The sequence below is a fragment of the Aquila chrysaetos genome, chromosome 9, assembly GCF_900496995.4.
Source record: "Aquila chrysaetos chrysaetos chromosome 9, bAquChr1.4, whole genome shotgun sequence".
NCBI classification, from domain to species: domain Eukaryota; kingdom Metazoa; phylum Chordata; class Aves; order Accipitriformes; family Accipitridae; genus Aquila; species Aquila chrysaetos.
In genome coordinates this window covers 13,082,152-13,108,298 of record NC_044012.1, presented here as the reverse complement: position 1 = coordinate 13,108,298, position 26,147 = coordinate 13,082,152, and the positions used below count along the sequence as shown (strand labels likewise).

Below are 26,147 nucleotides of genomic sequence, written 5' to 3'. Positions count from 1 at the left end.
GGGGGAGCTGAAAGCCCCTTTCGCACTCTGATACATATAGCCCTGAAGAGACCGACTCGCTGCCTGGTCCTCCGCTCCTCCATCGCACTCAAACCCTGCTACCGCTAATATCCAGAGAAGCAACTGTTGTAGACTCCGGGAAGAATCTAACGCCTCCTTTCTCAGTGCAGGTGCGTCCCACACTGAATATATCCAACATCCCAATTATTAGGATGCAAATTCCTTAGGTTAAGAAATTGCCATTTTTAAGTTTTGGGGGAGGTCTTGTCTGGAAAGTACAGAGCACATCAGTGATGTGCGAGACTTCAATAATCATTGCACGCTCACAGTTTTTAACAGGAAATAACACATAGGGACATCTCTGCTGGATGTAAGCAGCAAAATCTGGGGGACTCCAGAGCGTCAATACGATTAGAGATTTGTACTACTACTGCTGAGAAGACCCACTCATGGATTAGCACTCCATTACGTCGGGCATGACACGAACATGCAACACACAAAGACACTTCTACTTAGGCAATGTAACCAAACCACTTTACATAAAGTTGATAGCGCAATCTAAGTATATTCTTCCAGCCCTTACAACAAAGCGCAGCAGTCATTTCGTCACAAATTTTAACTATTTTGTTTCCTTTTATCAACATTCAGTACATCAACTTTACAAAATGTCTCTAGTGTCTACAAAAAAAGTTCTTAATTTCACCCTAATGCAAACAAATCGTTTTGTTAACTAAAAACCACTACCGGTGAATGTCAAGTAACAAAAGATGTTTTAAATACTTCGCTTTTTCATGACGGAGCACAAGTTTCAAAAGGACGATAACTTTGTTTTGTAATTTGTTTATTGCTCAATCATGAAGACCAGATTGAGCATTTGTCACACAATTTTGTGTTGCACACTCCTACAACAAGAATGTGCTGTAAAATTTTATTTCTTTTGCCTTCGTTCAGCTTACTGCTTGCTTGTCCTACTGCTTATTCAGCTAACCATCTCAAAATGAAATGCAATCACATAGCAAGATTTCACTGCTGCTAGAGTATTTTATGCAGAAAACATATAAGCATGAGGAAATAATGCACCACTATTCTCATATATTACATTGGAGTATTTGCTAACTAATATAGATAGGGAGCATTTTATTGCAGGCCCAGAGCAAAAACAAAGGAAGACAAGGTATCCTGGGTAAATGATACATTTCAGCATATAAAAAACCACTCACACACCGTCTTTGCCGTTTCAAGTTCTACCTTCTACTTTTCAAATATTCTTTCAATAAAATTTGCAACAAGTCCGATCCAGTTAGTCTACCTAATTTACACCTCTCCACCTCTCACTCATAAAGTTAAGGCGGTTACCAGAATTGTACTCTTATGCACAAACTATCTAATTACATTAATATTGCAACTGCAAGGAGATTTGGGGGTTAAATAGAGAGCAAAGCATACATTTAACTCTAAAACAACAGCACAGTGTATTTGGGAGTTTGAAGGTAAGTGAATGAGAGTAACATATGAATTCAGGTATTTCTATTTCTGGGGACCGTACAGCCGTCTTTTCTTCTCCATGGCACTAGTCCTTCCTCTCCCTTCTCCTGAAGGCATTTCCACTCCTGCTCCTTTCTACACAATTACCCTAGACATCAGAGTGAAAGTAGTACCCTGCCCGATGGCTTGTATCTGATGATTCCCTATCTTCGAGGCCATCTGGCTCTGGTCCTGGATTATCAGGTGACACGAGTTAGTCATCTTGCACCTATGACAATAAGCCCATTATCTTTTACCCCTGTCATTTCGGAAGAGATATCCTAGAAAATATGCTGAATAAAACAAGATACTTTTCATACTTTACATCATGTAAGTACATACAACTGTACTTTATGCATTTCACTGCAGTGTGGCTCATACACTGAAGGACGTTGACTTAGAGAACACCAGGACATCTTCCAAGCTTCAGGCTTAGCTTGCAGAAGACCTTTCTTAAGCACACTGCTGACAAACTGAAAACCGGAGATAAGAAATATTTCTGTTTCACTGCACAGGCTTGTAGGACTGAAACCCTAAAATCACAGTGCATATAAAAGATGGAACAGCAAGCTACACTGAGAGGAACAAAAAGGGCAACTAACCTTAAAAATGTGGAATAAAAAGTCTCTCTCATCAGAAATCTGCAGAAGGAAGCATATATTCTCAATCCTTTAAGGAGACAGCGCTCTCTCAAGACAGTGGGAAATACCCTGGATCTCTTGCAGTGAGGAGGACAGACCTGAAGCCTGTCTGTCACATAGCTGCAATGTAAGAGGCTGGAATATGCAAGTGTACGTACTGGGGTGGGGGGGAAGCGTTATACGCTTGTTCAGTTCAGCCAAGCATAGGGCATAGTTCAGCCAAGCACGTTATATGTATTTCCTCAAGATATTTTTGTCAGTATACAAATATCATGTAACTGGGTGGTTCCTACTGAGATACTACATTCTACTTAACACAGCGAGTTAAGCACTGGCAAATGCTTGATTTGACTGTTTATTTGACTGTTTATTTTAAACTGCCTTTGCGCATTCTTCGACCAGTTAAAGCAAAACGGCTTACTATCTGTTACGGTGTTCATGTTTGACATATTCTGTCCATTTTTCACTTCATATGAACAAAAAGGCAATCTAGCTTTAGCACGTTTAGTACCAAGGTATTTCAACTTCCTAAGCAGTTTTCTTTATACAACTGCAAAAGCAACTTACATTTGGGGAAGAATGAGGAAGGGGCTAGGACAGAAAAATCCTTTCACAGAGTCCAACCTCTTTCACCTGGGAATCAATAAATATTGCAAATGGGGAATAGCTATTCTGTCTTCCCTCAACACCATGCACGGAAAAGAGACCAGGAGAAATCAGAGGGAAAAGATGCACCTCAATTCGACGAGCAGAGGGAAACGGATTATCACGGGGAACTTTTGTCTATAGTCTGCTAAGAAATCACTATCAGACTAAACAATAGCTGCCTATATTCCAGCATGCAGCCATCTATCCATATGTCTCTTATCCAACATTTTCTTGATGTCAGCACTATATATCCCTCCATTAGGGAACTACTGCCACAGTTCCCCTATCAGTAAATAAAACTGTGATCAGCAGATCTGAAATACAGCAAATACTTGAAAAGGTATCAGAGGTGTTGATATGTGAAAAGGAGACAAATCCGTTTCCCAGCAAAGGAGGAAAGAGTTCTATAGCCACAAACATGTCACCTCACATGTGGGCATGGCTATCCCACATTTATTTAATACACAAAAACATGCTAGGGAAAGCGCTGCATACCCATACACAAACATACATACACCAGCCCTGTACAGGCACAGGGCCTACACACCTATGACAAAAATCGCCAGTAGTACGTCAAACTGAATTATCATTACATATAGTAGAAAACAGAAGTTAGCCCAATTAAAAAGATACCTGCCAGCAACTCTAGACAACATCCTATTTACATAAAAATGCTACGCTATTAGTCATGGGTGATACTGACTTTGGTCACACCATGTATGGAGGATATTTCTAAAGCTAATGCTAATATGTACTACTATGCTTTTAGAGAGATTTTATTATTTCTCACACAAACTTTGGTGAACATTACGTTCTGAGGAATCACTAATACAAAATGTTAATTGAGGCTACAGATTTCTCCAAGGCATCCAAGTTAACTTCAGCCTGAGCTTCCTGCTACCAATGTTGAAACAAATAGCTCTATGCAGCAGATGTGTCATACCCAGTATTCAGATGGTACCCCATTTCCTTCTTAGCTGTGTTCTCTCCTCCTCTAAGTAAATACTGGAATGATTACAAGTGAAACAGGGTGTGAGAGCAGAAAATGTGATACAGGCTACACACAATTAGCAGAGGAGCTGCTTTTGACACACTGCTGCAAAGAATTATGCAAAGAATAATCCAAGGAATTAGCCAATGCGAAAGGGATGGGGTGTGCAATAACGGTGTGTAAGATTTTCATTCTGCAATTTTATTTCCCAACATCTCACAGCATATATCCTTGCAAATCTTGCTGATAATCAACACTAATACCTAGTTTTTATATTGAAAACAGTGGTTTTGTCCTCCTGGCAGCACCAACTTGAAGTTTCTTTGTCCAGTTCTAGAAAACAGGGTAAAGGAAGTATGAAATCAAAACTGAAAAAATACAAAGAGGGAATGTGGCAGTCGCCTCTGCTTCACTACTTACAAAATACTTTAAAAAAAAAAAAAAAAAAAAGAAACTCTAATAATGCAATCATCCTAGTTATGTTCTCCTATGATCAGTATGTCCACAGACATCTTACCTTCTAAGCATGAACAAACACCAAAGTTGGGTTTTTTTGGACTACACGAGTACTTTGCCCAACAATCAAAAATATGACATTCCATTCTCACAAAGATGGTTTGCCATATCATGGCTTCAGACGTCCAGCTTTTTGGCAACTACAGCGTTCAAACCAGTCTCAATTTGCAGACCCATGGCAGTTTGGGCTCTACCCAGCTGTTTTGCAAGCATCGGTCAAGGCTGCTCTACACCAGAAGTGCCTTCCTGTGCACGCTTGTGCTGGGGCTTGCGATGCCGCATCTACTACCGGGGCAGCCAGACTCTGAGGAGTTGGAAACTGGGCTTTGTAGCACCCTTTTCATCATTCCAGCTAAAAATCATAGGATTGCTGGAAAATCGGGTTCGGGAATCAGCTCACAAGAGCTTGTTATTCCACACACCGATTGGAAACGCGATAGGTACTGCCTCAACATCTTTCCTATACTGAATGAAGAGCAGTACTGCGGACTTGTCGAGCTTCGCCTGCCTTGCTGATGGCAGAGCTAGTGCAACTCTGATAGCTGCTAGACAGGATAGCAAACGAGACAATACACTGAAAAGGTGGCCCAGAATGAAAAGGCTGGATGAAAGCCGTAGGACCCTCACTTGGACGGACTACCCGCACACTCTGGTAACTGCCAGTGAAGATAGTAAAGCTGAAAGAGGCTTAGTGCAAGCATGCAGGAGATTTGTGACAGAAAGTTAGAACTCCATGTCAAGCCTTTCATGCAAACAATAAATATTACTTCTGCTCATAATCAGACTTTTCTCCAGCATCGTCTTTGAATGTTGAACCTTTTTCAATTAATTAAAAACTATGCACTGCAGAGTGCATATTTTATCAGCCCTCAGCTGCTTAAGTGTCTAGAAAAGACCAGGCAGTTTTTCTTTTTTCCAGGCAACCCAGAGCAAGTACTTGCAAGGGTCATATCTTTTTAATTATCTTTTCTCTCTTTGATTAATTATTCCGTCTGACAATAGCGTGTTTCTAATGCTATTCACCTGCCTTTGATGATTGACAACTTTTCTGTCTGATTCAAAGCAAACAGCTGCTGCCATGATTGCCTAGCAACCAGGATGTGATGGATGAGCCCCAAAGATGGATGGCTGCAATAAATCATGTCTCCAGCTATAAAACTGAAAAAAGGGATAAGAATAAAAGCGAACAAAAAACAAAACAAGGTTTCTTCCCATGAGTGCACTCAGCTCCTTACCAATTACACCTGAAATGGACTTTGTGTCTATTAATAGCAAAGTTTTCTAATCAGTAAGAATGCAATGATGCCATTTGTATCAAGGTGTGTTTACAATTGTTCCAGCAAATTGGCACTTGTACTTCAATTACCTGCTGTGTTACACAAGTGCAGGGGTAGGAGATCAAAGTTTTACCTTCTACTGTTGAAGGCTTTATAGAAAATATTAAGCTTTTTCAGGGTTTTCTCACGATGTTGGACTTGAATGAAGCGCATAAACTTGAATTCTCCTTACTTACAGGCAACTGAGAGAGTGTACCGAAAGCAAACTGAACTGGATTTGTAGAAGGAACAACAAACACTAGATTTCTGAAAAACTCGATTCTATGAAACTCATATAAAGTCACCATTGGCTTTGTGAAACATGTTTTAACCTAAATGCTGTACACTGTTCATTACATGCTGCTCCAATTCCCTCTTGCTAGGAGGGCATCTCGCAATCAAAGAAAAAAGTTCACGTGACAAGCAGCGTTTCAAAAATACCATCTACCTGTGCAAATTCAAGACTGATTCAACAAAAAGCCATTCTCGTCTAATTTCACCTACCATTCCTGGCAACCATTTGATTTTTGTACGATGTGCCAGGCAAGAAACAGTCAATAGTTTGTCAACTCAGAACGAGTTTAGCCGGGCCGTGTATAGCACTTGCCCGGAGATGTTTGCACGCAAACACCCCATCGCTTGAAGTTTTGGCACTACCTACGGCTGAAGCCGCTCTGTTGCTGGAGAGTCTATCTCCTGATAGTCGCTGCCTGTGCTTCCAATACAAGACCTAATGGCCTATAAAAAGCTGCTTCCTTAATTCTTCCAGCAGGTGGGGGTGTCCTGGTTCCAGCAAAAGTGCTTCAAAAAGGGAAGGGATTGCCCTTGCTATTCCCATGGACAGGCTATCCACCTCCACGAGCATCCTGGACACCTGGGAGTGAACGCCGAGACTCAAAGATTCACCACTCTGGGTGAAAAGGGTGGGCGGAAAAGAAAAATGTAAACGTTGAACATAATAATGTTCTAGAACTTTGTTTTCTTTGCCACTGTGGGACCAAAACGCAGCCTGTTAGCGAAAGGAAGCTGGAGCGCGTTCATCTGTTCACAAGCACGTTTTTAAAGCACATTTTTATACTGGAACTGGCAATGCCTGACAATGCCACGCTGGAACAGCTACGGTCCTGCTTATATTTTAGTGTCTCTGTATTCATGCAAAAGATTGCCTGTATCCTTGCACGGGCCATAGCTTTGTCTACATTCTTTACAATTACTGAAACGCTCTCGCAAAAAACTTAACTCTGCCTCTGCCCGTCCCTCTCTCTGTTGTACAAACACACACACATACACACACGGAAATCCAGCCCCTAAAACAATTGTAAGGCACTCCTGTAATGACCAGCTAGTATCTGGTAACAAACAATGAGAAAGCAAAGCCATCAATCACAACGTGCACGCCGAGGCCTCCATTCTGTCCCAGCTCATCCAACTCTCAAGTTACAGCTTTACACGGCAAGTCTAAATAATATTCAAAATGATAAATGGCACTATAAGCCTGATATCCATCATCAATCTTTTTTTAAGGAACATCCATCTTCAATAATGCACGTTTGAATCATGTGAAACCAAGAGCTCCCAGATTCATTTACACAACCCCCAGCAAGCTGGTGCTGCTTGAATGATACGTGTCAGCCAGTTCGTCCCAACTGCCAAACTTAAAAAAAGAAAAAAAAGGGAAAAGGGAAAAAAAAAAGGGAAATAAAAAGAGAGTGAAAGAAAACAGGAGGGGAAAATCGCCAGGGGGTTGAACAAGACGACTTCGCAGATAATAGGAGAGAACACCACCTCTTCAGTCCCTCTGCCAGTGCCCCCCCCAGCACAGGCGCTCTCCTCCTTCTCCTTCTCTTCTCCTTCGGTTCTCTTCCCCCTCTCCGCCGGCCCGGGCGGGCGGCCGTCTCCCGGCCGGCCGGCGCTGCGCCACAGGCAGGCCGCGCTGAGGGGAGAAGACAGCAGGGCTGGAAAGGGAGCTCCCCCCGCGCACCCCCCGCGCTGCCTGGCAGGGCCCGTGTGATAAATGACACATGTCATTCTGTCGGGAGGGAAGGGTGGGTCAGTGATGTATGGCTCTGCTGAAAAGGAAATCGACTGTTTGGCATGGTGCGGCTATTCTCCACCAGGATTTAGTTTCAGAACTCTAAAATGAAATCTCCGATGTTTCAAGTGCACGGTTAGGGCAGGCCGACGTGCGGCCGAGGCAGCTCCCCCCCCCCCCTTTTTTTTTTTTTATCCTCCCTCTGCCCTTCGGATTTCAAAAAACTGCTCCGCTGACTGGAAACTGCAAAAGAACACACATATATCAAAGTCTTCAATAGTTATGATCCATGATAAAATTTAAATAGGTTGAGGTTTCTATTTTTATTTATTATTGGGGGGGAAAAATGGCATGCAGGCTTGACACAAAAGCAAGATAAAAATTAGCATGTTTGAAGTAATCGTCCCACAGCTTGACATCTGCATAGTAAATTTTAAAGGAAAAAAATGTGTCAGGCAGGCATGAGCTGTTCCCTCCCTCCCCCCCTCTTTCATTAGCTCACTGGCAGGGTGGCACTTCTGAACCTCATTACTGCAGGAGGATTTATGAAGCTGAACCCAATGGCAAAGAAAAGGCATCTGTCAATAATTGTAGGGAGCTGCACTCACAGCTTTGAAATCTCATTAAGTATGCAGTTATCAGGCATAAAGATCAAAAACATTACTCAACTCCGACAGAATCTTATGGAGGAACATTAATTAGCAACAGGCCTACAGTACAAAAAAAAAAAAAAAAAAAAAAAAAAACCAGACTTCCTCTCACACCTGCCCAACCCACAAACCAAAAGAAACACTCCCCCTCCCTTCAGAAAAAAATAATTCCCAGCATCTGAGACTGATCAAGTACATGAAACAAGAGAGAGAAAAAAAAAAATCCAGTTGAGACAGTCTTGGCGGTGAAGAGAGAAAAGGAAGAAGCTGTCAAAGTTGAGAAGGATGTCAGCACTGGCCCTGATTACAAGGGCCTATACAGTTCCCAGGCCTTTTATCATCCCTGCCATCAAAAACAGACTCTGTGTCACAGATGGATGACTGATGGCTGCCAGTCTTGAGCAGCCTCGCCAAGCCTCCAGGAGGCCCCTGCTGAGATCTGGCCCTCCAGCAACAGGCTTGACCTAGCAGGAAAAGGGCTGCAGGCAGCGAGCCCAGTCCCAGAGACACTCAGAAACAGCACCCTGTTCTGTTCTTCCCCAGAACAATTCAGCGAGAGGTTGGTCGGGGTTTGTTTGTTCAGCTTACAGAAGTTAAATGGAATACTTCTGCTCTCCACGCAAAGACTGCGCATTATTTGAAAATAACACTAACGACAAAAAAAACCACCCCCCAAAAGCCCCCAAACAACTCCTCTCTGGCCACGCTGAATGTACTTTTCTGATCTTGTTTCCAGCTTGCGTTTTAACCGCTATTTGCGCGCTCAATTGCTTAGAAAATATAGGAGAGTAAAATATAAATTTGGGGGGAAACATACAAATTCATAGACGAAGCTGGACCATAAAACCAAGTGACCTTTGCAGCATTAAGTGTGGTGTGCAACTAATTAAGAACTACGGCCATATTAACATTTTTTTATAGAATCAAGGATATCAGCTACACAGCTTAACCCATTGCACATATTTTTTTCATTTCCTCTCTATCAAAAACTGTGTTTGCAAACAATAACTCAAAGCTACTTGTTAAAAAAAAAAAAGGGGGGAGGGGGGAATCACCTTCTATAGTCTTTTTCCCATTTGGGACTATGCCTGAAAAACTCCCTCTCGAGTTACGTGCTACCCTTCGTACATTTTCTATTTCCCATAATTTTGCGCTACAAAGAAGCTTTCCACTGTACGACTCCATTTCCGTGTTATTTACTATGTGCTGGATTTTAATACAATGTACAAATTTGTCTCTTATTTCATGAGATATACGGTGATATTTACGTGTCACTCATAGCAATGCTGAAGGTTGGCTTCTTAATGAACTACATCTTTAATAGCGCACAGAGTCAGAGAGATACACGCGCACATATAAGACAACCTGCCAGTCAAAATCTTTTCAATATCTAAAATTCATTCATTTACTAAGTAACGTACTTTAAAATACACGTTAGCTCTGACAAAATACGGAAGCGGAGGTTCTGCTCTAAACAACATTTTTAAAAGAATTTTACATAAAGTGTTACAATAAGGTGTTTATATTTTTTCGTATGCTTACCGTATTATTTTTATTATGTGTAGCATCAAAGTGATTATAGCAATTACATCCAACAGAATTAATTATAGAACATCCCATCATTCCTAAATACATAATGCATTAGAGGTAAGCCAAAGAAAGAAAACATCTTGACTGTGGTGACTATTGTTGGAATAATTTTTTCTCTAAGCATAAAGGCAAAACCAAAGTAGAAAGACATACATGGAAACGGTAGGGCAACACAGGAAAACGTTAACTACAGAAATCTGAATCGAAAGGCAGGTACGTTTTTAATAAAGATACTAACCCGCGTAAAGCTGCACTAGCACAAATATCCGTGTAAAATCCATTAAAGTTTTTTAATCATGAAATATGGAAACTAGCCAATTCACCTAACCACTATGTTAGTACATAAAGACAAGAGTGTATGGGTGAAAGAGTTACAAGCCTTTACGTATGCAAAATAAATTCACTCAAAGCTTCATTAATATTAATTTAAATTCAGAACCCATTTACATTAAATTGTTCATTAAAAATTGCCTATTTTATGCAACATGCATTCCGCAAAGAACACATAAGAAACTGAAACAGAGGGCTCAATTTAATGATGGAAATATCAAAAGTAAATGAATTTGAATCATTCCAAACGAATAATAAAACAGCTCTCTCCCCTATGCTAATGCATGAAGTTTGTCGGGAGTTTGGCGGAAGGGCACGAAAACCGCTCGGCTTCCCCCTCGCCAGGGCTTGGTCGGTGCCCTTCCGACCTCCCCACCGCCATGCAGTCTTGCTAAAACAAGAATTACTCGTGGGCAGGACCTTAAAAAGCCACCTCCGTAAAAAACGGTCACTAACTGCGAGCACACTGAATCCCTCCAAAACTTGTATTTATTCCAAGCGACGTCAAGTTTAGCTTAGCTGTTTAACAGCCATCCCCAGTAGGAAGGGGATGGGAGGTAAAGGTAAGGCAGGCTGGGAATGGAGAGCTCTTCATTGGTAAACTCCCACACCAACAAATACAGTGAACTTACGCGATTCCCAACAGCTGTTCTGAATGAAGAAAAGAGAGTCATAATTAATAACATGTGTCCTGACAGAATTAATTAATAATTTATCATTAAGTCTAAAACACGAACTTAGATTATTCTTCAAGAGTCACACCTTTACTGCCCGAACAAGCCAGGTAATGGCATTGGCGAAGAGCTTTCAGGTATTTTATGATCTTCTGGTAACTCTTTTCCCCACTCTCCCTCCGCCCCCGGGGAAAAAAAAACCTCTGAACATTTTCTGAGAAACATCTTAAAGTTGATGCTTGCAATGAGAACCGTTTAAATTCCGCAGACTGGCTCTCTACTGAGATGACCAAAATATCTTTCAGGCGCAAAATCAGGAGAATGCAGTAGGATGAATCTCACAGTCGCTGAAATTAAGCCCTACTTATTTCAACTCTTACACTTCTTGTTATGAAAATGGTAACAAACAATTTCAAGCTCTGACAATGTTCTATTCTGCATTATTATACTTAAGAAAACTACAGCAGAGCCTCTCGTGGACTATGCTTTAAATCCTTTGAGCCAATTTTCATGCATTTTTCTTAAAATGTTGAAATCAAGAAAAATCAATTGCATAAATTTTTTCAATCCTCCTGCTTTAGGTAATGACACACACAAAAAAAAAAGCAACGCAGCCATTGTTTAGTGGGATTTTTTAAATTAATTTAATGTCTAACTGCAAATGCTGGAAACTAGAATTAATCTGTCTGGATAAAAAAAGGCTTACAGACATTTAAATGCATGTATCGGGACACTTTATCAACCTAACATAAAATTGTCATCTTATCTTATTATATGACTATTTTATGCATGTGTCAAAGAATTTAAAAATGAATGCCTGTCTATTCAGTCTAATTACAACTGCATATTATCTGTCTGGATGTACCAGTCCATATCATTGTTACCAAATACAATATATTGTATTCACCTTTCATTTTTAACTTAAGGCTGATAAACCACAATTTGGGCGTTATTTAAAAAAAAAAAACCACCAAACACACACACACAGAAGAAAAAAAAAAAAGCAGACTCAAACACCTGAGGTAGATTGTTTAGTAAATGATGCTGAAGTATTTCATAGATAAGATAACACAGGATCACTCTGCAACTATGTTATTTTCGGTGTTGTATCATAACCATACATATACATACACTCTTACTTGACAATGCAACACTTCAGGCATCTTAATACTTGATCTACTAGCAGCACCTTGTAAATAAGGCTGTATGAAAATTTGACAATCTGTATTTGGATTCGCTAGGAAACGGTCATGACATTGGACTAAAATATGGATTATTACACCGTAAAACTAGCAGTGCCAAGGTTTGTTCAGAAAGATAACACGGAAGGTTACTTTACATCCTGGCAAATTATTTCTTTTCATTCCCTCTGCACCACCATATGTTTCTATCTAAGTGTGCACGTAGCACACTTAAAAAATTTACCCCACACTTCACCCTGAAGGTGATCTTTCCTATATAGTTTCCACTAATCCTGGAAACAGGGCTGACAAAAAGGACCCACTCTAATCCTGCTAACTCACCCTAGCTTCACTGCATTTCCCATAACCCTGCAGCAGTCACAATTCATTCTAATCACTTTACAAAACAATCTTTAGTAAAAAGAGGAAAAATGCAGACTTGTAAGCCAATTTAAGAAATAACTGCTGATACATCAGTTATTGACTATTTCACTCCTGCTCATGATAGTGCTCAAGGCAAAACCGAGAACAAAATGACAACATCAACCGCACGCAATAAACTGTGGCCCAGGAGAGCACTGAAGCCCTAATTGACAGCTGTCAAGCTAATGGGAGAAATGGCAGCTGATTCTGGAAAATTCTGTTTTCCAGACGGATATTCAGGGGAATCTATCAGGCCTTTTTATATTTATGCCCCTTTTTCTTTTTTTGCATTGTTCCTCACACTTTGCCGAAAAAAAAAAAAAAAAAGCAGAGGACAGCCATAACTAATCATTTTGTCAGCTTGCTGCTAGGAAGAATCTCTGTCCAACAGAGAAATATGTGGCAGGTTTGGAGGCAAATAACATACCAAGGGCTGACACTGCAAGTACCTTTATAGGTAGTCTACTTTATCGCTACATTTACTTTTGGGGTATGTATGTAGTTGCAAGCAATTCCCATAAATTAAAGCAAGCATTCAACTTCCCGAAGTCAGAGCTGCCTGGAAATCTGGCTGCACAACCTGCATGCCATCTTGCATCTGTATTTCTGCGGTGCACTCCCAGCCTCGCTCTGGAGGTGCTGATAACTAGCGAGAGCACTGAAGTCCCTGAAAAGTGGAAGTGCTCCGCATCTCTGAAAAATCAATTCAATGTATTTCAGTATTCACACTGACCATGGGCATCTTTTGAATGTAAGCACGGAAGTTGTGAAGACCCTAAAAAGTATGCAGCTACCTCTGGGGTTTAAACCATACTACATAGGAAAAAAAAACCCAAACACCAGACAAAAAAACATGGGCCCAAGTTTGCTTGTTTTTTTCCAGAGGCTTCAAAACTCAGTACGGTTGTCTGGGTCTGAAAACCAGTAACTGATAATTGTCTTATTTAATTTATTTAAAAAAAAAAAAGTAAATGAGTTTCCAGCAAATCATTAGTTCCCAATCCCTCCTCAGAAGAGCTTTGTATGTATACAAAATATGTATTAAGTTGCTTCTGTCAGTAGGAAGTACATTTTCTTGATCTTTTAAATAGGTTTCTAAAAAAGCTGCCAGTAAAAGCCATAATTTAAGGACAGATAATTACTGTTTGCATGAACAAGACTGGCCTCTATTAATGCAGTATCTTAGCTTTCCTAGACAGTAGCCTCTAACCAGTAAATACCTTGTTTCTCCTGACTTAAATGACAGGAGTCTTTGGAGCATCAATTCTATCTTCTTGCTTTAACAGGTGAAGAATAAAATTGCGACCCCTGACTCTTCCTCCCAAATTTATCTACGATAGTCACCTGAGCCTCAAAGCAAACAAACTGAAATTATCATTTTTACAGATTCTTGATTCTCAGAGACAGCTTTAGTCTTCCACAGTGTGGTGTTAACACTTGGGCTAGACATAAAGAATTTGTGCACCTGTCTGTTATGTCTGCGAGCTCTGTGCTGCTGAGAGTTCTTTGTTGTTGTTATTCTACTCCAGACCATTAAAAGGGCCCTAATTCCTATGACATGATTATCCAGGTACCAAAGCCCATTTGTCACCTGCAGCAGAAAATTGAGTTAATGCACAACTAAAGGCAACCAGGACTGTGTAATATCAACTTGATTACATCAAACTAGCTGCAAACCTAATTCTGCTGGATGACACTGCGTGGAGCTTGTCATCTCCAATCATTAAAGCTGTCAGGAATCCATCAGGTTTACAGCTAATTAGGTGAACACTAATGAAGCTGGCAAAACAACTTTTCTTTTTTTATGGCTGAGCGGACCTTTCAGTTTGGAGAAAAAAAATTCTCGAGTATTCTCAAGGTTGCTGGGGACTGGATTTCCTGAGTTACCAATCAGCAGACATCTTTAATTCTCCCCCCACCACCACCTTTTTTTCTCTCTCAGTACCAAGCAATCAATTTGTCATCACTCTCAGTATGCCACAAAAGCAGTCATGAACCTTATAACTCGCAGCTCTGAAGCCAAAAAGAAGGGGGGGGGGGGGGGAATGTAAGTTTCTTCTGCCTTAAAATAAAATGCCTCATACAGCTCACTTATTTATCTTCATGCACTTATCAACAGCATAAACGTTCTTGTTTTTTCACTCTTCTCAAATAAGTAGCCCTTCAGTCATTCTACATCCCCCATATCCATTAGGCAGAGGCATTTTGATAAAGTAAAGCCAAAGCTAGTGTATGGGAAAGAATGAAAGCACTCACTCTGCCAACTTCTGATTGACCATTAAGCTATTGATGAATGTGCCTGTCAGGAGAGAGACAATTAAATCAAATATGAAACAAAGTCGTTTTGACGGGTCATTTTGATAGAGCAAAACCATTCTTCCATCTCCTATTAGTCCTGCAGTCAAGTTTTTGTAATGAATATTTCTTAACTAACCTGTTATTTCTTAGCTGGTTTTTAAGGTGTTAAAAAAAAAAAAAAAAAAGCCTTTGCTTTTACTGCTATTAGAAAAAGTAACATTTCCAATGCGACCAATAAAACAGCATTTCAGTGGGAAGCAATTATACACAATACTAAATGTTTAATGTGGCTATCAAAAAGCTAAAAGTTTAAACAGATTACACTTCTGCTAAATATGAAAGATAGATCACACATCATGGGTGATTCACTTGAGAAAGGAGGGAGAGATGAAGGGGGGGGGGAGAGAGAGAGAGAGAGAAAGATACCTCAGAATGCATGTTTAGTGCAGAAACATTTTCTTCCAGCCCATGGAGAGCCCAGCATACAGCACAGTCGAATATGTCAAATATTTGGAAGAGCTAGATTTTGCAGAACTAAATTAATGTTCCAAAATAGAATTTCCCAAGTACTAGGAAAAGTTCACCTTTTTAATTTATTTGAAAAGTCTTATTTGACGGCACGAGCCAGAAATGCAAAATATTATCGTTAAGTATTTGGCTACGATATTGTTTGCTAGATCGTACCCCTACCGTACTGCAAAACTTTCCAAACTTTCTAGCTGTTAGTATATGGAGCAAGACTGCTAGAAAGTCTATTTCTCTATTTCAAAAGTCCTAGATGAATGCACGTATATGTTGAAGAAGAGAAGAAAGGAAACGTGGACATAGTTATCTACAATTTGCATTACTCCCTGAATCCCTTGCTGTTTACTGAATTCAAACCACACCACTCTGAGAAAGTTGTCAGACAGCGTGAAAGCACCGTCACATTTTTGAATGCCCGTTTTCTAACGACGCCCTACCAAGTTGCAGGACTACCTGCTTCAAGTTGTTATAGGCACAAGTACAAACGCCCTCCCAAGAAAGCTGCCGGAGCCTCTGGAAAACTTCTACAGCCGGCCTCTTGGTACAGAGCCTTCCTTTGTCGAAGGCAAACTATGGCTGTCACACGCTGGTCCCCCAAAGCTGTCCCTAACCCAAGCCCATCCTGTTCCTCCCCCCAGGTCAGCTCCACGGCCCTGGAAGCCCTCGTCCCCGTGGCTATGTGGCACATCCAGCCAGGAGCCCCTGAAGTTGCGCTGACAGAGAGTTGACAGGCCACGTGTGACGTCACCGAGTCTGGCGTTACCATGGCAAGTGATTTATTGATGTTTATCGGGAATGAATAGATCAAAGGCAGCCAGATGACAGGCGATCAATCAGCCATCAAATCAAGGATGGCAACAGGCCAAGGAAACCTTTTCCAGCCCGCATATCCCCAACTAAGGATTACTGTAAAATTATGTGGGGCTTTTTTTTTTTTTACTGTTTTCTTTTCAGTTTGGCTTCTCCAAAAAATACTGCCTAAGTTTAACAGGAGTTGACATTTCTGGCATAAGGAAAACAACACAAACAAACAAAAAACCTCACTAGGACAAAGCCTCGAAAAGTATTTCTAAAAAAAAAAAAAAAAAAAGGGGGGGGAGGAAATTGTAAAGGCACTATCAGAAACATTCGCCAGTCATTTGACAATACACAGATCCTTTTTTTTTTTTTTTTCTTCCCCCTTTGGTTTCCTTTGCAGCTTCTCATCTGGACTCATAAATAAGAAATCAATAGGATTAACAGAAGAGGTTGCCAAAGAGAGTGACCAGCTAGGTGGGTCTGTCTGTCCAGCAGAGTCATCTCCAGTGCGGTACAACGGGGAGAGAGAAAAAGATAAAAGTTGGGCAAAGGAAACAGTCCTGAGCTTGGATCCTCAAGGAACACTGCGGACCCTCCAAATCACTTTGTCCCTGCCACTTCATTCACAGCGTGCCATGTATTTACACATACCCTATCGCTTTTTACAGGAAAAATAGATTTTTAAGAAAAGAGTATTTTCACTGGCTTTCGCAAACTGCACGCCCGTGGGGGAAGGGGATGGAGAAGAATGAAGACTACGAGGGAGAGAAGCGAAGTAGGTACCAAAGTACGGGCTGGAAACGAACAAAATTCGCCTCCTTCTCCCACCCCTAGAGCCACGGAGATCATACGTGTACATGTAGCATGTGCCTGCACATACGCGCCTGCCTTCCACAAAGTGTTGCCCCCCGAACCGAGCCGGGCGATGGCAGAGTTGGGAAGACATCAAAGTGGGTACCAAAGTAGGGAAAGGGCTTCCTTCCACGCGCCCCCACCCCTGCCACCCCAAGGAGGGGGAAAAAAAAAAAAAAAAAAAAAAAAAAATCCACTCAAGTCCCCCCCCCACGCCACAGCGTTGTGCCTCCAGACCAAGAGTTGCTCTGCGAAATCCACGGCATGCAGCGCGCGACCGCGGGCAGCGGGGCCGGGAGGGAGCCCGGTCCACGCCGACGGGCTCAGCCCGCCGGGGGAAGCGGCTGTGAAAGACACGGAGGAAAGCGAGAGGAGAAACGGGCGGCCGGCGAAGGCGGCTCTCGTACCTGCTGCGCGCCGGGGCGCTTGCTGCTTCCTCCTCGGCATGCTGAGCTCCTGCGGCCGCCGGCGCCGGCGGGGGGGGGCTGCCTGGGCGCGGGGGTGGGAAGAGTTGCTTTAGCCCCAGAGATCCGGTGAGCTGCTCCAGTCTCGGCTCGAGGGCTGGGTTGGGGATATATTTTTTGTTGCTGTGCATACACGATGCCGAGGAGGAGGAGGAGGCGGCGGCGGCGGCGGAGGAGGAGGCGGCACAGAGGAGAGGACAGCCCTGCTGCTGCTGCTGCTGCTGCTGCTGCTGGCAGAAGAGGGGGGAAGTTTGACAAATCGCCCCGGAGGAAGGAGGAGGGGAAGCCCCCCGAAGAGGTGTGCGGGCGGGAGGGCTGGGGAGAGCCCGCAGTCCCCCCCACCCCACCCTGCGCCCCCGGTGCCTGGCCGGGCTGGGAGATCACGGCATAAAGACGGGGGATTTCTTGGCAGGAGTCGGCGGAGCCTCAGCCTGCGCTCTCCACTCCCCGGCTCCCGGCTCGGCGCTGGAGCGGCGGCGGCGGCGGCGGCGGCAACAGGCGAAGCTTGAAGGGAAACGAGATGATCGCAGTGTCACTCAAACTAGTCCGCAAAGAGGGAGAGGGGCACCGCGCTCCCACCGCCTCCCGCCCCGGACGGCACCTTAACTCTTTGCGCATCGCGCCGCCGGACCGCCCGCCGCCGGCCGGCCACGGCCACGGCGGCGGCGAAGGGTCCGCCCGGGGAGGCGGCGGCAGCGGCGGCGGCGGCGGCGGCGGCGGGGCGCCCGCTCCCCCCCCCCGCCCTCGCCGCCGCCCCCTCCGCCGCCCAACTTCGCCCGCCGCCGCTGCCGCTCTCCTCAGCAGCCCGCCGCGGCGGAGGGGCTCGGCCCGCGGGCACCCCCGGGCAGGGCAGGGCAGCGCAGGGCAGGGCAGCCCGCTCCGCTCCGCTCCCCTCGCCCCGCTCCCCGCCGGCAGCCCTTCCCTTTCCGCCCCCGCGCGCACCCGTTCCCCGCCGGAGCCCCCCCCCCCGCCCCGGCCATCGCCGCCACGCCGGGGCGCGGGACCCTCCCGCCGCCCCCCAAGCCTCTGCCCCCTCCCCCGGCGAGGAGGGCCCGGCGCTCGAGCCCCGTCCCCGCGGAGCCCCGGCCGCCCCGCGAGGTGACAGCGGCGGCGGCGGCAGCAGCCCGGGCCCCCGCCTCGCCCCGCACCTCTCGCCGCCGCCCGCCCCGGCCCCACTCACCGGCGCGCCGGGCAGCTGGCCGCCCGCCGGCACACATCCAGCCCTCCGGCTCCCACCTGGCTGGCGCCACAGCCGCCCGGGCTCCGCTTCGCGCCTGCGGGCGGGGTGTCGGGGGCCGCTCCGGCCGGCGGCCGTTAACGGCGGCGTCTCCGCCGGCTGAGCCGCTGCGCCCTGCCCCGCGGTGCCGCCGGCCGGCCGGACGGGGAGCGGGCAGCGCCCGCGCACTCCCGCGCCCCGCGCGCGCCCGGCTCTTCGCGGAAGATCACTTTTCCCTCTTTCCCTCCTTTGGGGCTTTTTTTTTTTTTCCCCCTCTCTTTTTGTTTGGGCTCGGTTGTTTGGTTTGGGTTTTTTTGTTTGTTTGTTTGTTTTGGTTTTGGTTTTTGGTTTGGGTTTTTTTTTTTTTTTTTTTGGTCCAAGTTCACTGGCGAGCCGCCGCGCTCAGTTCAGCGAGCGCCGGCGGATCGATGTGCTGCGGGTTTGATTGCGCATCCCTGGGCGGCGGGGCCGCGCACCAGCGGGGAGGGCCGGGGCGGCGGGGGGCGCGCGGGGGCCCATGCCGGCCTCCCGCCTCCGCCGCCCTGCGCGCCCGGCCGCGGCGGCCCCGCACCCGCACCCGCACCGCCGCGCTGCCGGAGGCCGCCCGGGCTTGGGAGAAGTGAAGAAAAAAAAAAAACAACAAACAACCCAAAAAACAACAACAACAAAAAAAACAGTAGCGATTTTTTTTCTTTTTTTTTTTTTTTCCTTTTTAAAGTTCACGGGGAGGAATAAAAAAAAAGGATGATCTCACTTTTACGGTAAGATCAAAAAAATCTCCACTCGCCCCCATTCTTCGAGATTTGGGATAATTCCAAATACCTGACTAAGTGCAGATGTTGTTGCGTCTTCACATCTTATAAAGCCGCCGTGCCGCTCTTTTGCTCTTGCTTTCCTTTTGAAGTTGCAGGAAATTCAAACACTTTACATGAAGGGTGGAGAAGGTTTGGGATATATTTTTTTTTGATTATTATTGTTATGAGTTGATTGGTTTTTTTAAGCTGATCTTTAGGATGAAAAAAAAAATCGCAGTCGCCTAAAGTCCCCGGGAAATTGCTACTGTTGGGGGAAAACGAAACATTTCTTGCAAACAAGCAAATGGTGAGTTGTCAATTGCCGCTTCTGCTGCCAAATTCGCTCAGTTCCATCTCATTGATACTCGCTGGTTGCTCCTCACAGTTACAGTATCTGCTCTCGGAAGGAGCGATCAGATCTACTTAAGAGCCGACACTGAGACGTTCCCCCCTCCCCAAAAAAAACCCTCTGTGTGTGTGTGTGTGTGTGTGTGCGTGTGCGAGTGTGAGTGTGCGCTTGCACCAGGACGGGGCGCGGGGCTGCGGCGGCGGCTGGCAGCCCAGTGCGGGCGGGCTCCGCCGCTGTGGCGGTGCATGCCGCTAGATCCGCCCTAACATCTGTCCGTCTCACCATTGGCGCATCCATCAGTGTCACCCTGGCTGCACATTGCAACGACAACACATCAGACACAACACAGAGCGGGATTCGGTACAAATAACCGACATACTAAACAACTTAACCAGGAAGGAGGGGACCAGCCGCAGCATAAGTATTTACAAATGTTAGACAGCCTTGGAAAACAGAGAGGGCTAGCCTGCGATTAATAACGCGTTCTTCCTCTCTCCCTCCTCCCCCTTTAAGTAGGAGTTAGGAAATAGAAAACCTAAATAATTCATGCCCCCCCCCCCCCCCGAAGGATGCTGCCGGCCGGGGGCAGGGGCAGGGGCAGGAGCAGGGGCGGCCGCGGCGCGGTCCGCGCTCCGCCCGGCTGCGCTCCCGGCTCCGCGGGGGCGATGGCTGCTGCCTCGGGACGGAATTAAACGCGGAGCCCGGGAGACGATAGGTGAACTTCGGGCTTAGGAGGCTGCTGGCCGAGCCGGCGGGCGCTGCGCAACATGGAGGATTTCTCCGAGCGCTGGAGCCGGAGAGGCTGAAAGAAACTTTCGGAGACTCCGCGGAGAGTGCGGGGAGCCGGGAGCCCCGGCCGGCTTTGTTCCTGCCCGGCCGCACAGAGCACGGGGAAGGTCAGCCTGCCACCAGGCGCTGATAAAACGCCCTGAAAACTACCGCAAACTAAAAGTCATGAGGCGTGCTTAGTCAGTTCAGCCCCGCAAAGGCTATTCTTAAATGTGCGAGCGTCCTCTCCAAAGCCAGGAGTTGCTCTGATCCTGCAGTAGTTGGCTGCAGAGCATCCCGAGGAAAACGCCGCCGCGGCCAGTCACTAATTTGGCGGGGGGGGGGGGGGGGGGGTGGTGGGGTGGTGCAAGTTGCAAGAACTTCTTTCCTTCCACCTCCCCCTCTCTAAATCTGCTCACCTTTCGCTAGCTTTCTAGTACACAGAACCCGCCCGAGGTAAGGTAACCTCCCCGCCCGGCGTGGCCGGGGCTCTGCCCGGCGCGGTGCGCACCCTCCTGCGCTCCTCGGCTCGGCTTCACGGGTGCGCAGTCCTCCTCTCGCTGTTACGCTCACCTACCTGCAGGCACGTTATTTATGAATTTAGTGGCATGTGTATTTTAACAGATTCCCTAGCAGAGCTCTCCCTCTCGCAGAAGTACAGCCTGCGTGGAAGATGCTGGCGGGTTGCAACCTCAGCGGCTGAATGGGGCCACTAAAACAAACATTTGCCAGAAAAATCACCAGCCCTGCTGTACGGTGAGGTTTCTCTAACAACACTTCCCTTGCTTTTCAAAGGGCGGGCCACAAGCGCTGGCAGTGCAGGGTAATGGGCTCGTAAAAGTGCACCGATTTGGGATTGGGGGGGGGGGTGTGAATGAAAAAAAGTTAAACTTTCCGTAAACACTAATTGGAGAAACTTTCTCAGTTCAGTTATAAAAACACGTGTGTGTCTGTGCACGCGTGGGGGAGAAAGAGAGAGAGGCGGCAGATATACGTGCACACGGACACACGCACTGCACTTACACCTTCACAACTCTTAGTGCCAAAGCACTCAGGAAGTTGTGGAATAATTTGGTTGTTAACTATGTCCAGTTTTCTAAGGAAGAAAAAAAAGAATCCATTGAAGTCTCTATCAGATGAGTTACAGAGGGAAATGCAGATTGCTCCATGGGCATCAGCTTCTTTGGGGGCCACAGTCTATTTCAAGAGCGCCAGAACCCGTAATTTTATTAAGTGTAACATTTACAGACATAACGTGTAAAATCGATGACAGTACAGACTCCATCTACAAAGACTCAGCACATGAGGCTCAGCTCTAAGCTCGCTCTTCCTGGCAGTCTTAAACCAAGGTACCAATTATTTATAAGTCCCATAATTAGATAACCATCACTCCCGAACTTTCCACCAGCTAAGAATGTTTTGCATTTCGACGGTGTGCACCGTTTAGCGCCCTTCTTTGGTGTGTATTTTCACCGCTCAGTTCATTCCCCTACGTGAAAACTCCAACAGTTCCCCAGAAAAGCCCTCCTGCCACGCAGGTCCGAGCGGAGGCAGCGGGCTGAGCTGATAAAAGGACCACTGAAATTAACTGTTAGTTACGGGAACAGCCAGGGAGGATCAGTAGGGAAGTTTATTCAATAAACTTGGACCAGCTGCCTCGTAGAAACCGGCGTGTTTCGGGCATTCACCTTTTTCTCTCCCCAGCAGCGTGTTGCTGTTCCGCCACTGGTTCACTGCAAACAGGGAAGGGAGAAGCGGCGTCGAGGTCCCCCTGCGCCTGTTGGAGCTGCTCCCAGAGACCCGTTTGTTAGCACCGGTCGATTGCTTTTCGGGGGGGGGGCAGCCCCGGTGGGCGAGCCGCTCCGTCCCCGGGCGCTCTCCTCCCGCCCCCAGCGCCAGCCCGGCTCCGCGGGGCACCTCCACCCCCTCAAGCGGAGCGGAGGAGCCGGCGGGGACCCGGCGGGGTCCTCGCCAGCCGAGCGTCCCCCGGACACGCGGGAGGGGCTGGCCGTCAGAGCGCTGGGGCCTTTCGAGGCCCCGCCGGCCGAGGAGCGAGCTGTCGAGGCGGGAGGCGGCGCGCCCGGGGGCCGGGCCGCGGGGAGGGGGCTGCGGGGGGGGGGGGGGGGGCAAGCCCCGGCAGAAGGCGCGGGGCCGGGCGGCCGGGGAGCCTCACCCGCCGGCAGTCCTTCCCCTCCCGGGGCAGCCCCCCCGCCCCCGGCGCCCAGCGGCGGTGGCGCGGGCTCCGGGAGCAGCACGGAGGCGTCGCCCCGGAGCGGGCGCGCTGAGCGCGGCAGCCCGCAGCCGCCCCGGGCACCCGCTGCCCGGCCGGGAGTCCGGGCAGCCGCCGGCCGCCGCCTTCTGCCCCGGGGAGAAACCTCTCCTCCTTCCTACCGCCTCGGTGGCACCCCATCGAAACGCAGAAAGTGCGCGGAAAGTACTTCGGTTTCTGCCGGCGAAGAACAAAGAAGAAAGAGTTTTCATTAAGGCTGGACGAGATGAATACGGATCTGACAAGTTTGTTTAAAAACACCACTGCCCACGACCGAAAACGACACTCCACTTCTGTACGATACAACGTGTTGTCAATAACCATTATAACAGCAATAATAACCTGAGAAGAAAGACATTTTGTAGTATCTACCTAACTTTATTAGAGCAAAATTATTTTAAAATGCCCATGAATTCCCAAACCTCCTGAATACAAATGAATAAAAGTTTTTCTTCGGGCTAAAATCTTTGCTTGAATGTAAATTGTTTGGGTAAGTCGATTTACACAGCAGCAAAGTTTGTTTGTCTTAGTCCAGTAGCTTTGCTTTAACGAACCAGATGTTTTGTCTGTAAATTGTCCAGAGGACTTTTACAGTTCTGACATGTAATAAGCCCCAGAAAATCAGAACTGGGATAGCAGTGCCCCTGCGATCAGGACCAGGCGTTTCGGAAAGAGCACGGGGAAAATAGATAGGAAAAGTGTAAGCACGCCCAGCGCCTTAATATTTTGAAGCATTCCTTTTGAGCTCCAGGCAATCTTTTCCGAATCGATTCGCTTCCGTCTGGAGTTACAAGTAATTCGCCACCTAACCCCCGATATCAGAAATGTATCCCTCCCCCCCCAAAAAAAAACCCCAAACCAACCCAGCCACTGCGGTGGGGGGAAACTTTGGCTCAGTAACCCGCAGGGCGCTGCCAGGAAACTCCCGCAGCGGGTCGGCCCCCTGCGGCCGCCCCCCGCCGCTGCAGCCGCCGGGCGGAGCGGGGCAGCGCGACGGCACCGCACAGCACCCGCAGCCCTCCGCGCCGGGCCGTGCCCGTGGCGGCCGCTCCGTCCGTCCGTCCGTGTCCGTCCGTCCGTCCCTCCCCGCGGCCCCGGGCGGCAGCGGCGCTCCCCGGCCGGGCCGCGGCGGCTGCTCTCCCGCGGGGCCCCCGCGGAGGCGAAGCCCCCAGCCCCACGTCGGTTGGGGAGCAGCCTGCGCCCGCCCGCCCGCCCGTCGCCGGCTGCCGACGAGTTCGCGAATTCAACTTGGGCGCCGGGCGCGGCTCCCCGGCCCCGGCTCTGCCGGGATGCTGCTGCCGCTGCTCCCCGCCCCGGGGGAGCCGGGCCCCGTCCGGGGAGCGGGGGGGAGGGAGGCTCCGTCGCGTTTCGCGGTGCCTCTCGGCCGGGGAAGGGCTGCGGCCCCCGCGCCGTCCAGGCTCCCGCTCGCCCCAGCCGGGCTTCCTCCGGGCAGAGCCCGGGGGCGGCGAGCCCCGCTCGGCCCGGCCAGCGCCCGCCCCGAGCCTCCCCCGCCCCGCTCCGCCGGCACTCGCCGCTCTCCCAGGGGCTGCACTTTCTGGAGATGATGCGGGCTAAAATAAGATCTATCGTCGCGATTCAGTCCCGCTGAATTATCACCTTCCCCCCCTTGAAAGGACTTAAGGTCTCTGAAGAAACAATCGGCCGCTGCTTTGAAGGAAATAAGCGATACCATTCAGAGCTACTGTAGCGTGATGTATTCACTTGGGCAGTAGGAAAACCTTTTATGAAAAATAGTTACAGATCCTGGAACTCCACCGTACGTGACAACAAAAGCTATTGTGTTAGCAGAAGGGATTCAGCTAATTTTACCTATACAAAGTTTTACTAGCTGCAGGCTCTGGGAACGCCTTTGTGGAGACTGGCAGCGATCCTCAGAGCTGGTTAATTTGAAAGGCATTTGGAGGATCTAGGAGAAGGGGAAGGGATTCCCCTCTTATTTCGCGCATCACCTGAAAGTTTTCATTGCACAGCTAACCCAGCTGTTCCTTTGCTGACCGCCTGTGATTTAACGCAATGAAGATTTTGTTGTGCACAGATACACCTTTTTTTGGGAAAAAAAAAAAAAAAAACAACCTACCCCAAACCAAAAACCAGGAAAAAATATATGAAGTGGGAAGTTGATAAAGCCTAAGCCCGAGCAAAATCCTTCTTTCTTTTCACAGAAACTTGTTTCCCAGACGGGTTTCTTTTAGTGATTTGCTCACAGCGCTCCCACTAAAATATGCAAGTTTCTCTTAAAAAAGTTACCGATCTGCCCATAACGCACCATTATCCTGCTGCGGGCACACTCTCAAGCCCCGCTGCTTAATTACTCTACCGCCAAGGGAAGAGCAACGCTACAACCGGCCCCGCCCGCCCCCCCCCCCCCCCCCCCCGAGCGCTGCCTGCGCGGAGGGCACCTCGGTGCCCCCGGGGGGGGGACACGCACCGGCCTGACGAGGACAACCGGGCTGCGGCCGGTCCCCCCCCCCCCCCCCCCCCCGGCGGCAGCCTCCGCGCCTCAACGCGCGTCTTTGATCCCGGGACTGAAACTGTGCAGGCCGGTAGGCCACGGCGTGGCACGCGGCCAAGGGGCATTTAAAGAAGACGTAGAGGGGCTGCCGGGTCGTAAATCCTCCCTCCCCAGCATGCCCAGCAACTACTGTTCAGAAGGGCTTTCTTAAATTTATTACGTATGAAGAGCACAGGACCCGGATGACGCAGACCCTGCGCAGGAGTTTGAACCGCGCTCCCCCCCCGCCTCTCCGCGCGGCTCCGCACACGCGGGGCCCGGCCGGCCCCCAGCATCCTCCACCCTCACCCCTTCTCCAAGAAAAATGAATAATAATAATAATAAAAATAATAATAAAAAATTGGCTGTTTGGGCGCAGCCGCCCTGACGAGACGGCAAACAGGCCCCGGCCCCCCCCCCCCGGGGCAGCACCCCTCCGCGGGCAGCTTTCGGGGGCTGCGCTCCCTCACGCCCCCCCGGCCGCGTTCCAGCCTCCCTCGCCCTCGGCAGCCCAGCCCGGGCACTTGTCCCCCGCCCAGGGTCCCCGCAGCCGCGGCGGGGGGGGGGGTCACCCACCGCCGCAACCGCCTGCTGGTGCCGGCGAGGGGAAGCGCTAAGGCGGGAGCGGGAGCTCTCGTTCCCTCTTACTGGTGGCGAGAGTTTGCACCGTCCAGGTCAGACGCAGTGTGGAAACTCGGCAAATCTGACACCGTCATTGATTGCCTCCCTTTGTTCTCATGTCATCTCTCCACAATGGAGAGAAAGAAATGTGACTTTAAAATTGCA

At 48.0% G+C, this 26,147-nt stretch overlaps 2 protein-coding genes across 4 annotated transcripts in view; one reads left to right on the top strand and one right to left on the bottom strand.

Annotated features, from left to right (window-relative positions):
• Positions 1 to 19,511, bottom strand: part of TSHZ3 (teashirt zinc finger homeobox 3) — a 66,460-nt gene extending 46,949 nt beyond the window's left edge. Inside the window, exons 1-3 of one of the 3 annotated variants that reach the window (XR_003925103.2) lie at positions 18,634 to 19,167; positions 17,397 to 17,957; positions 9,591 to 10,889 (exon numbers count right to left, since the gene is read on the bottom strand). Coding sequence is in view for 1 of the 3 variants with exons in the window: in XM_030026289.1 (XP_029882149.1) it covers positions 17,397 to 17,436 (40 nt within the window). In the remaining 2 variants the exon portion in view is untranslated. Of the gene's footprint in view, positions 1 to 9,590; positions 10,890 to 17,396; positions 17,958 to 18,633; positions 19,168 to 19,491 lie in introns of those variants that run through there. The other 2 variants (XM_030026290.1, XM_030026289.1) reach the window with 2 other exon arrangements.
• On the top strand, positions 17,590 to 23,313 carry LOC115345855 (translation initiation factor IF-2-like). The gene is made up of 4 exons (XM_030025343.1): positions 17,590 to 17,751; positions 17,866 to 18,139; positions 19,399 to 19,430; positions 22,285 to 23,313. The coding sequence occupies exons 1-4, from the start codon at positions 17,590 to 17,592 to the stop codon at positions 23,062 to 23,064; spliced, it is 1,248 nt and encodes a 415-aa protein (XP_029881203.1). The 3' UTR covers positions 23,065 to 23,313.
• Positions 23,314 to 26,147: the final 2,834 nt, after the last annotated feature.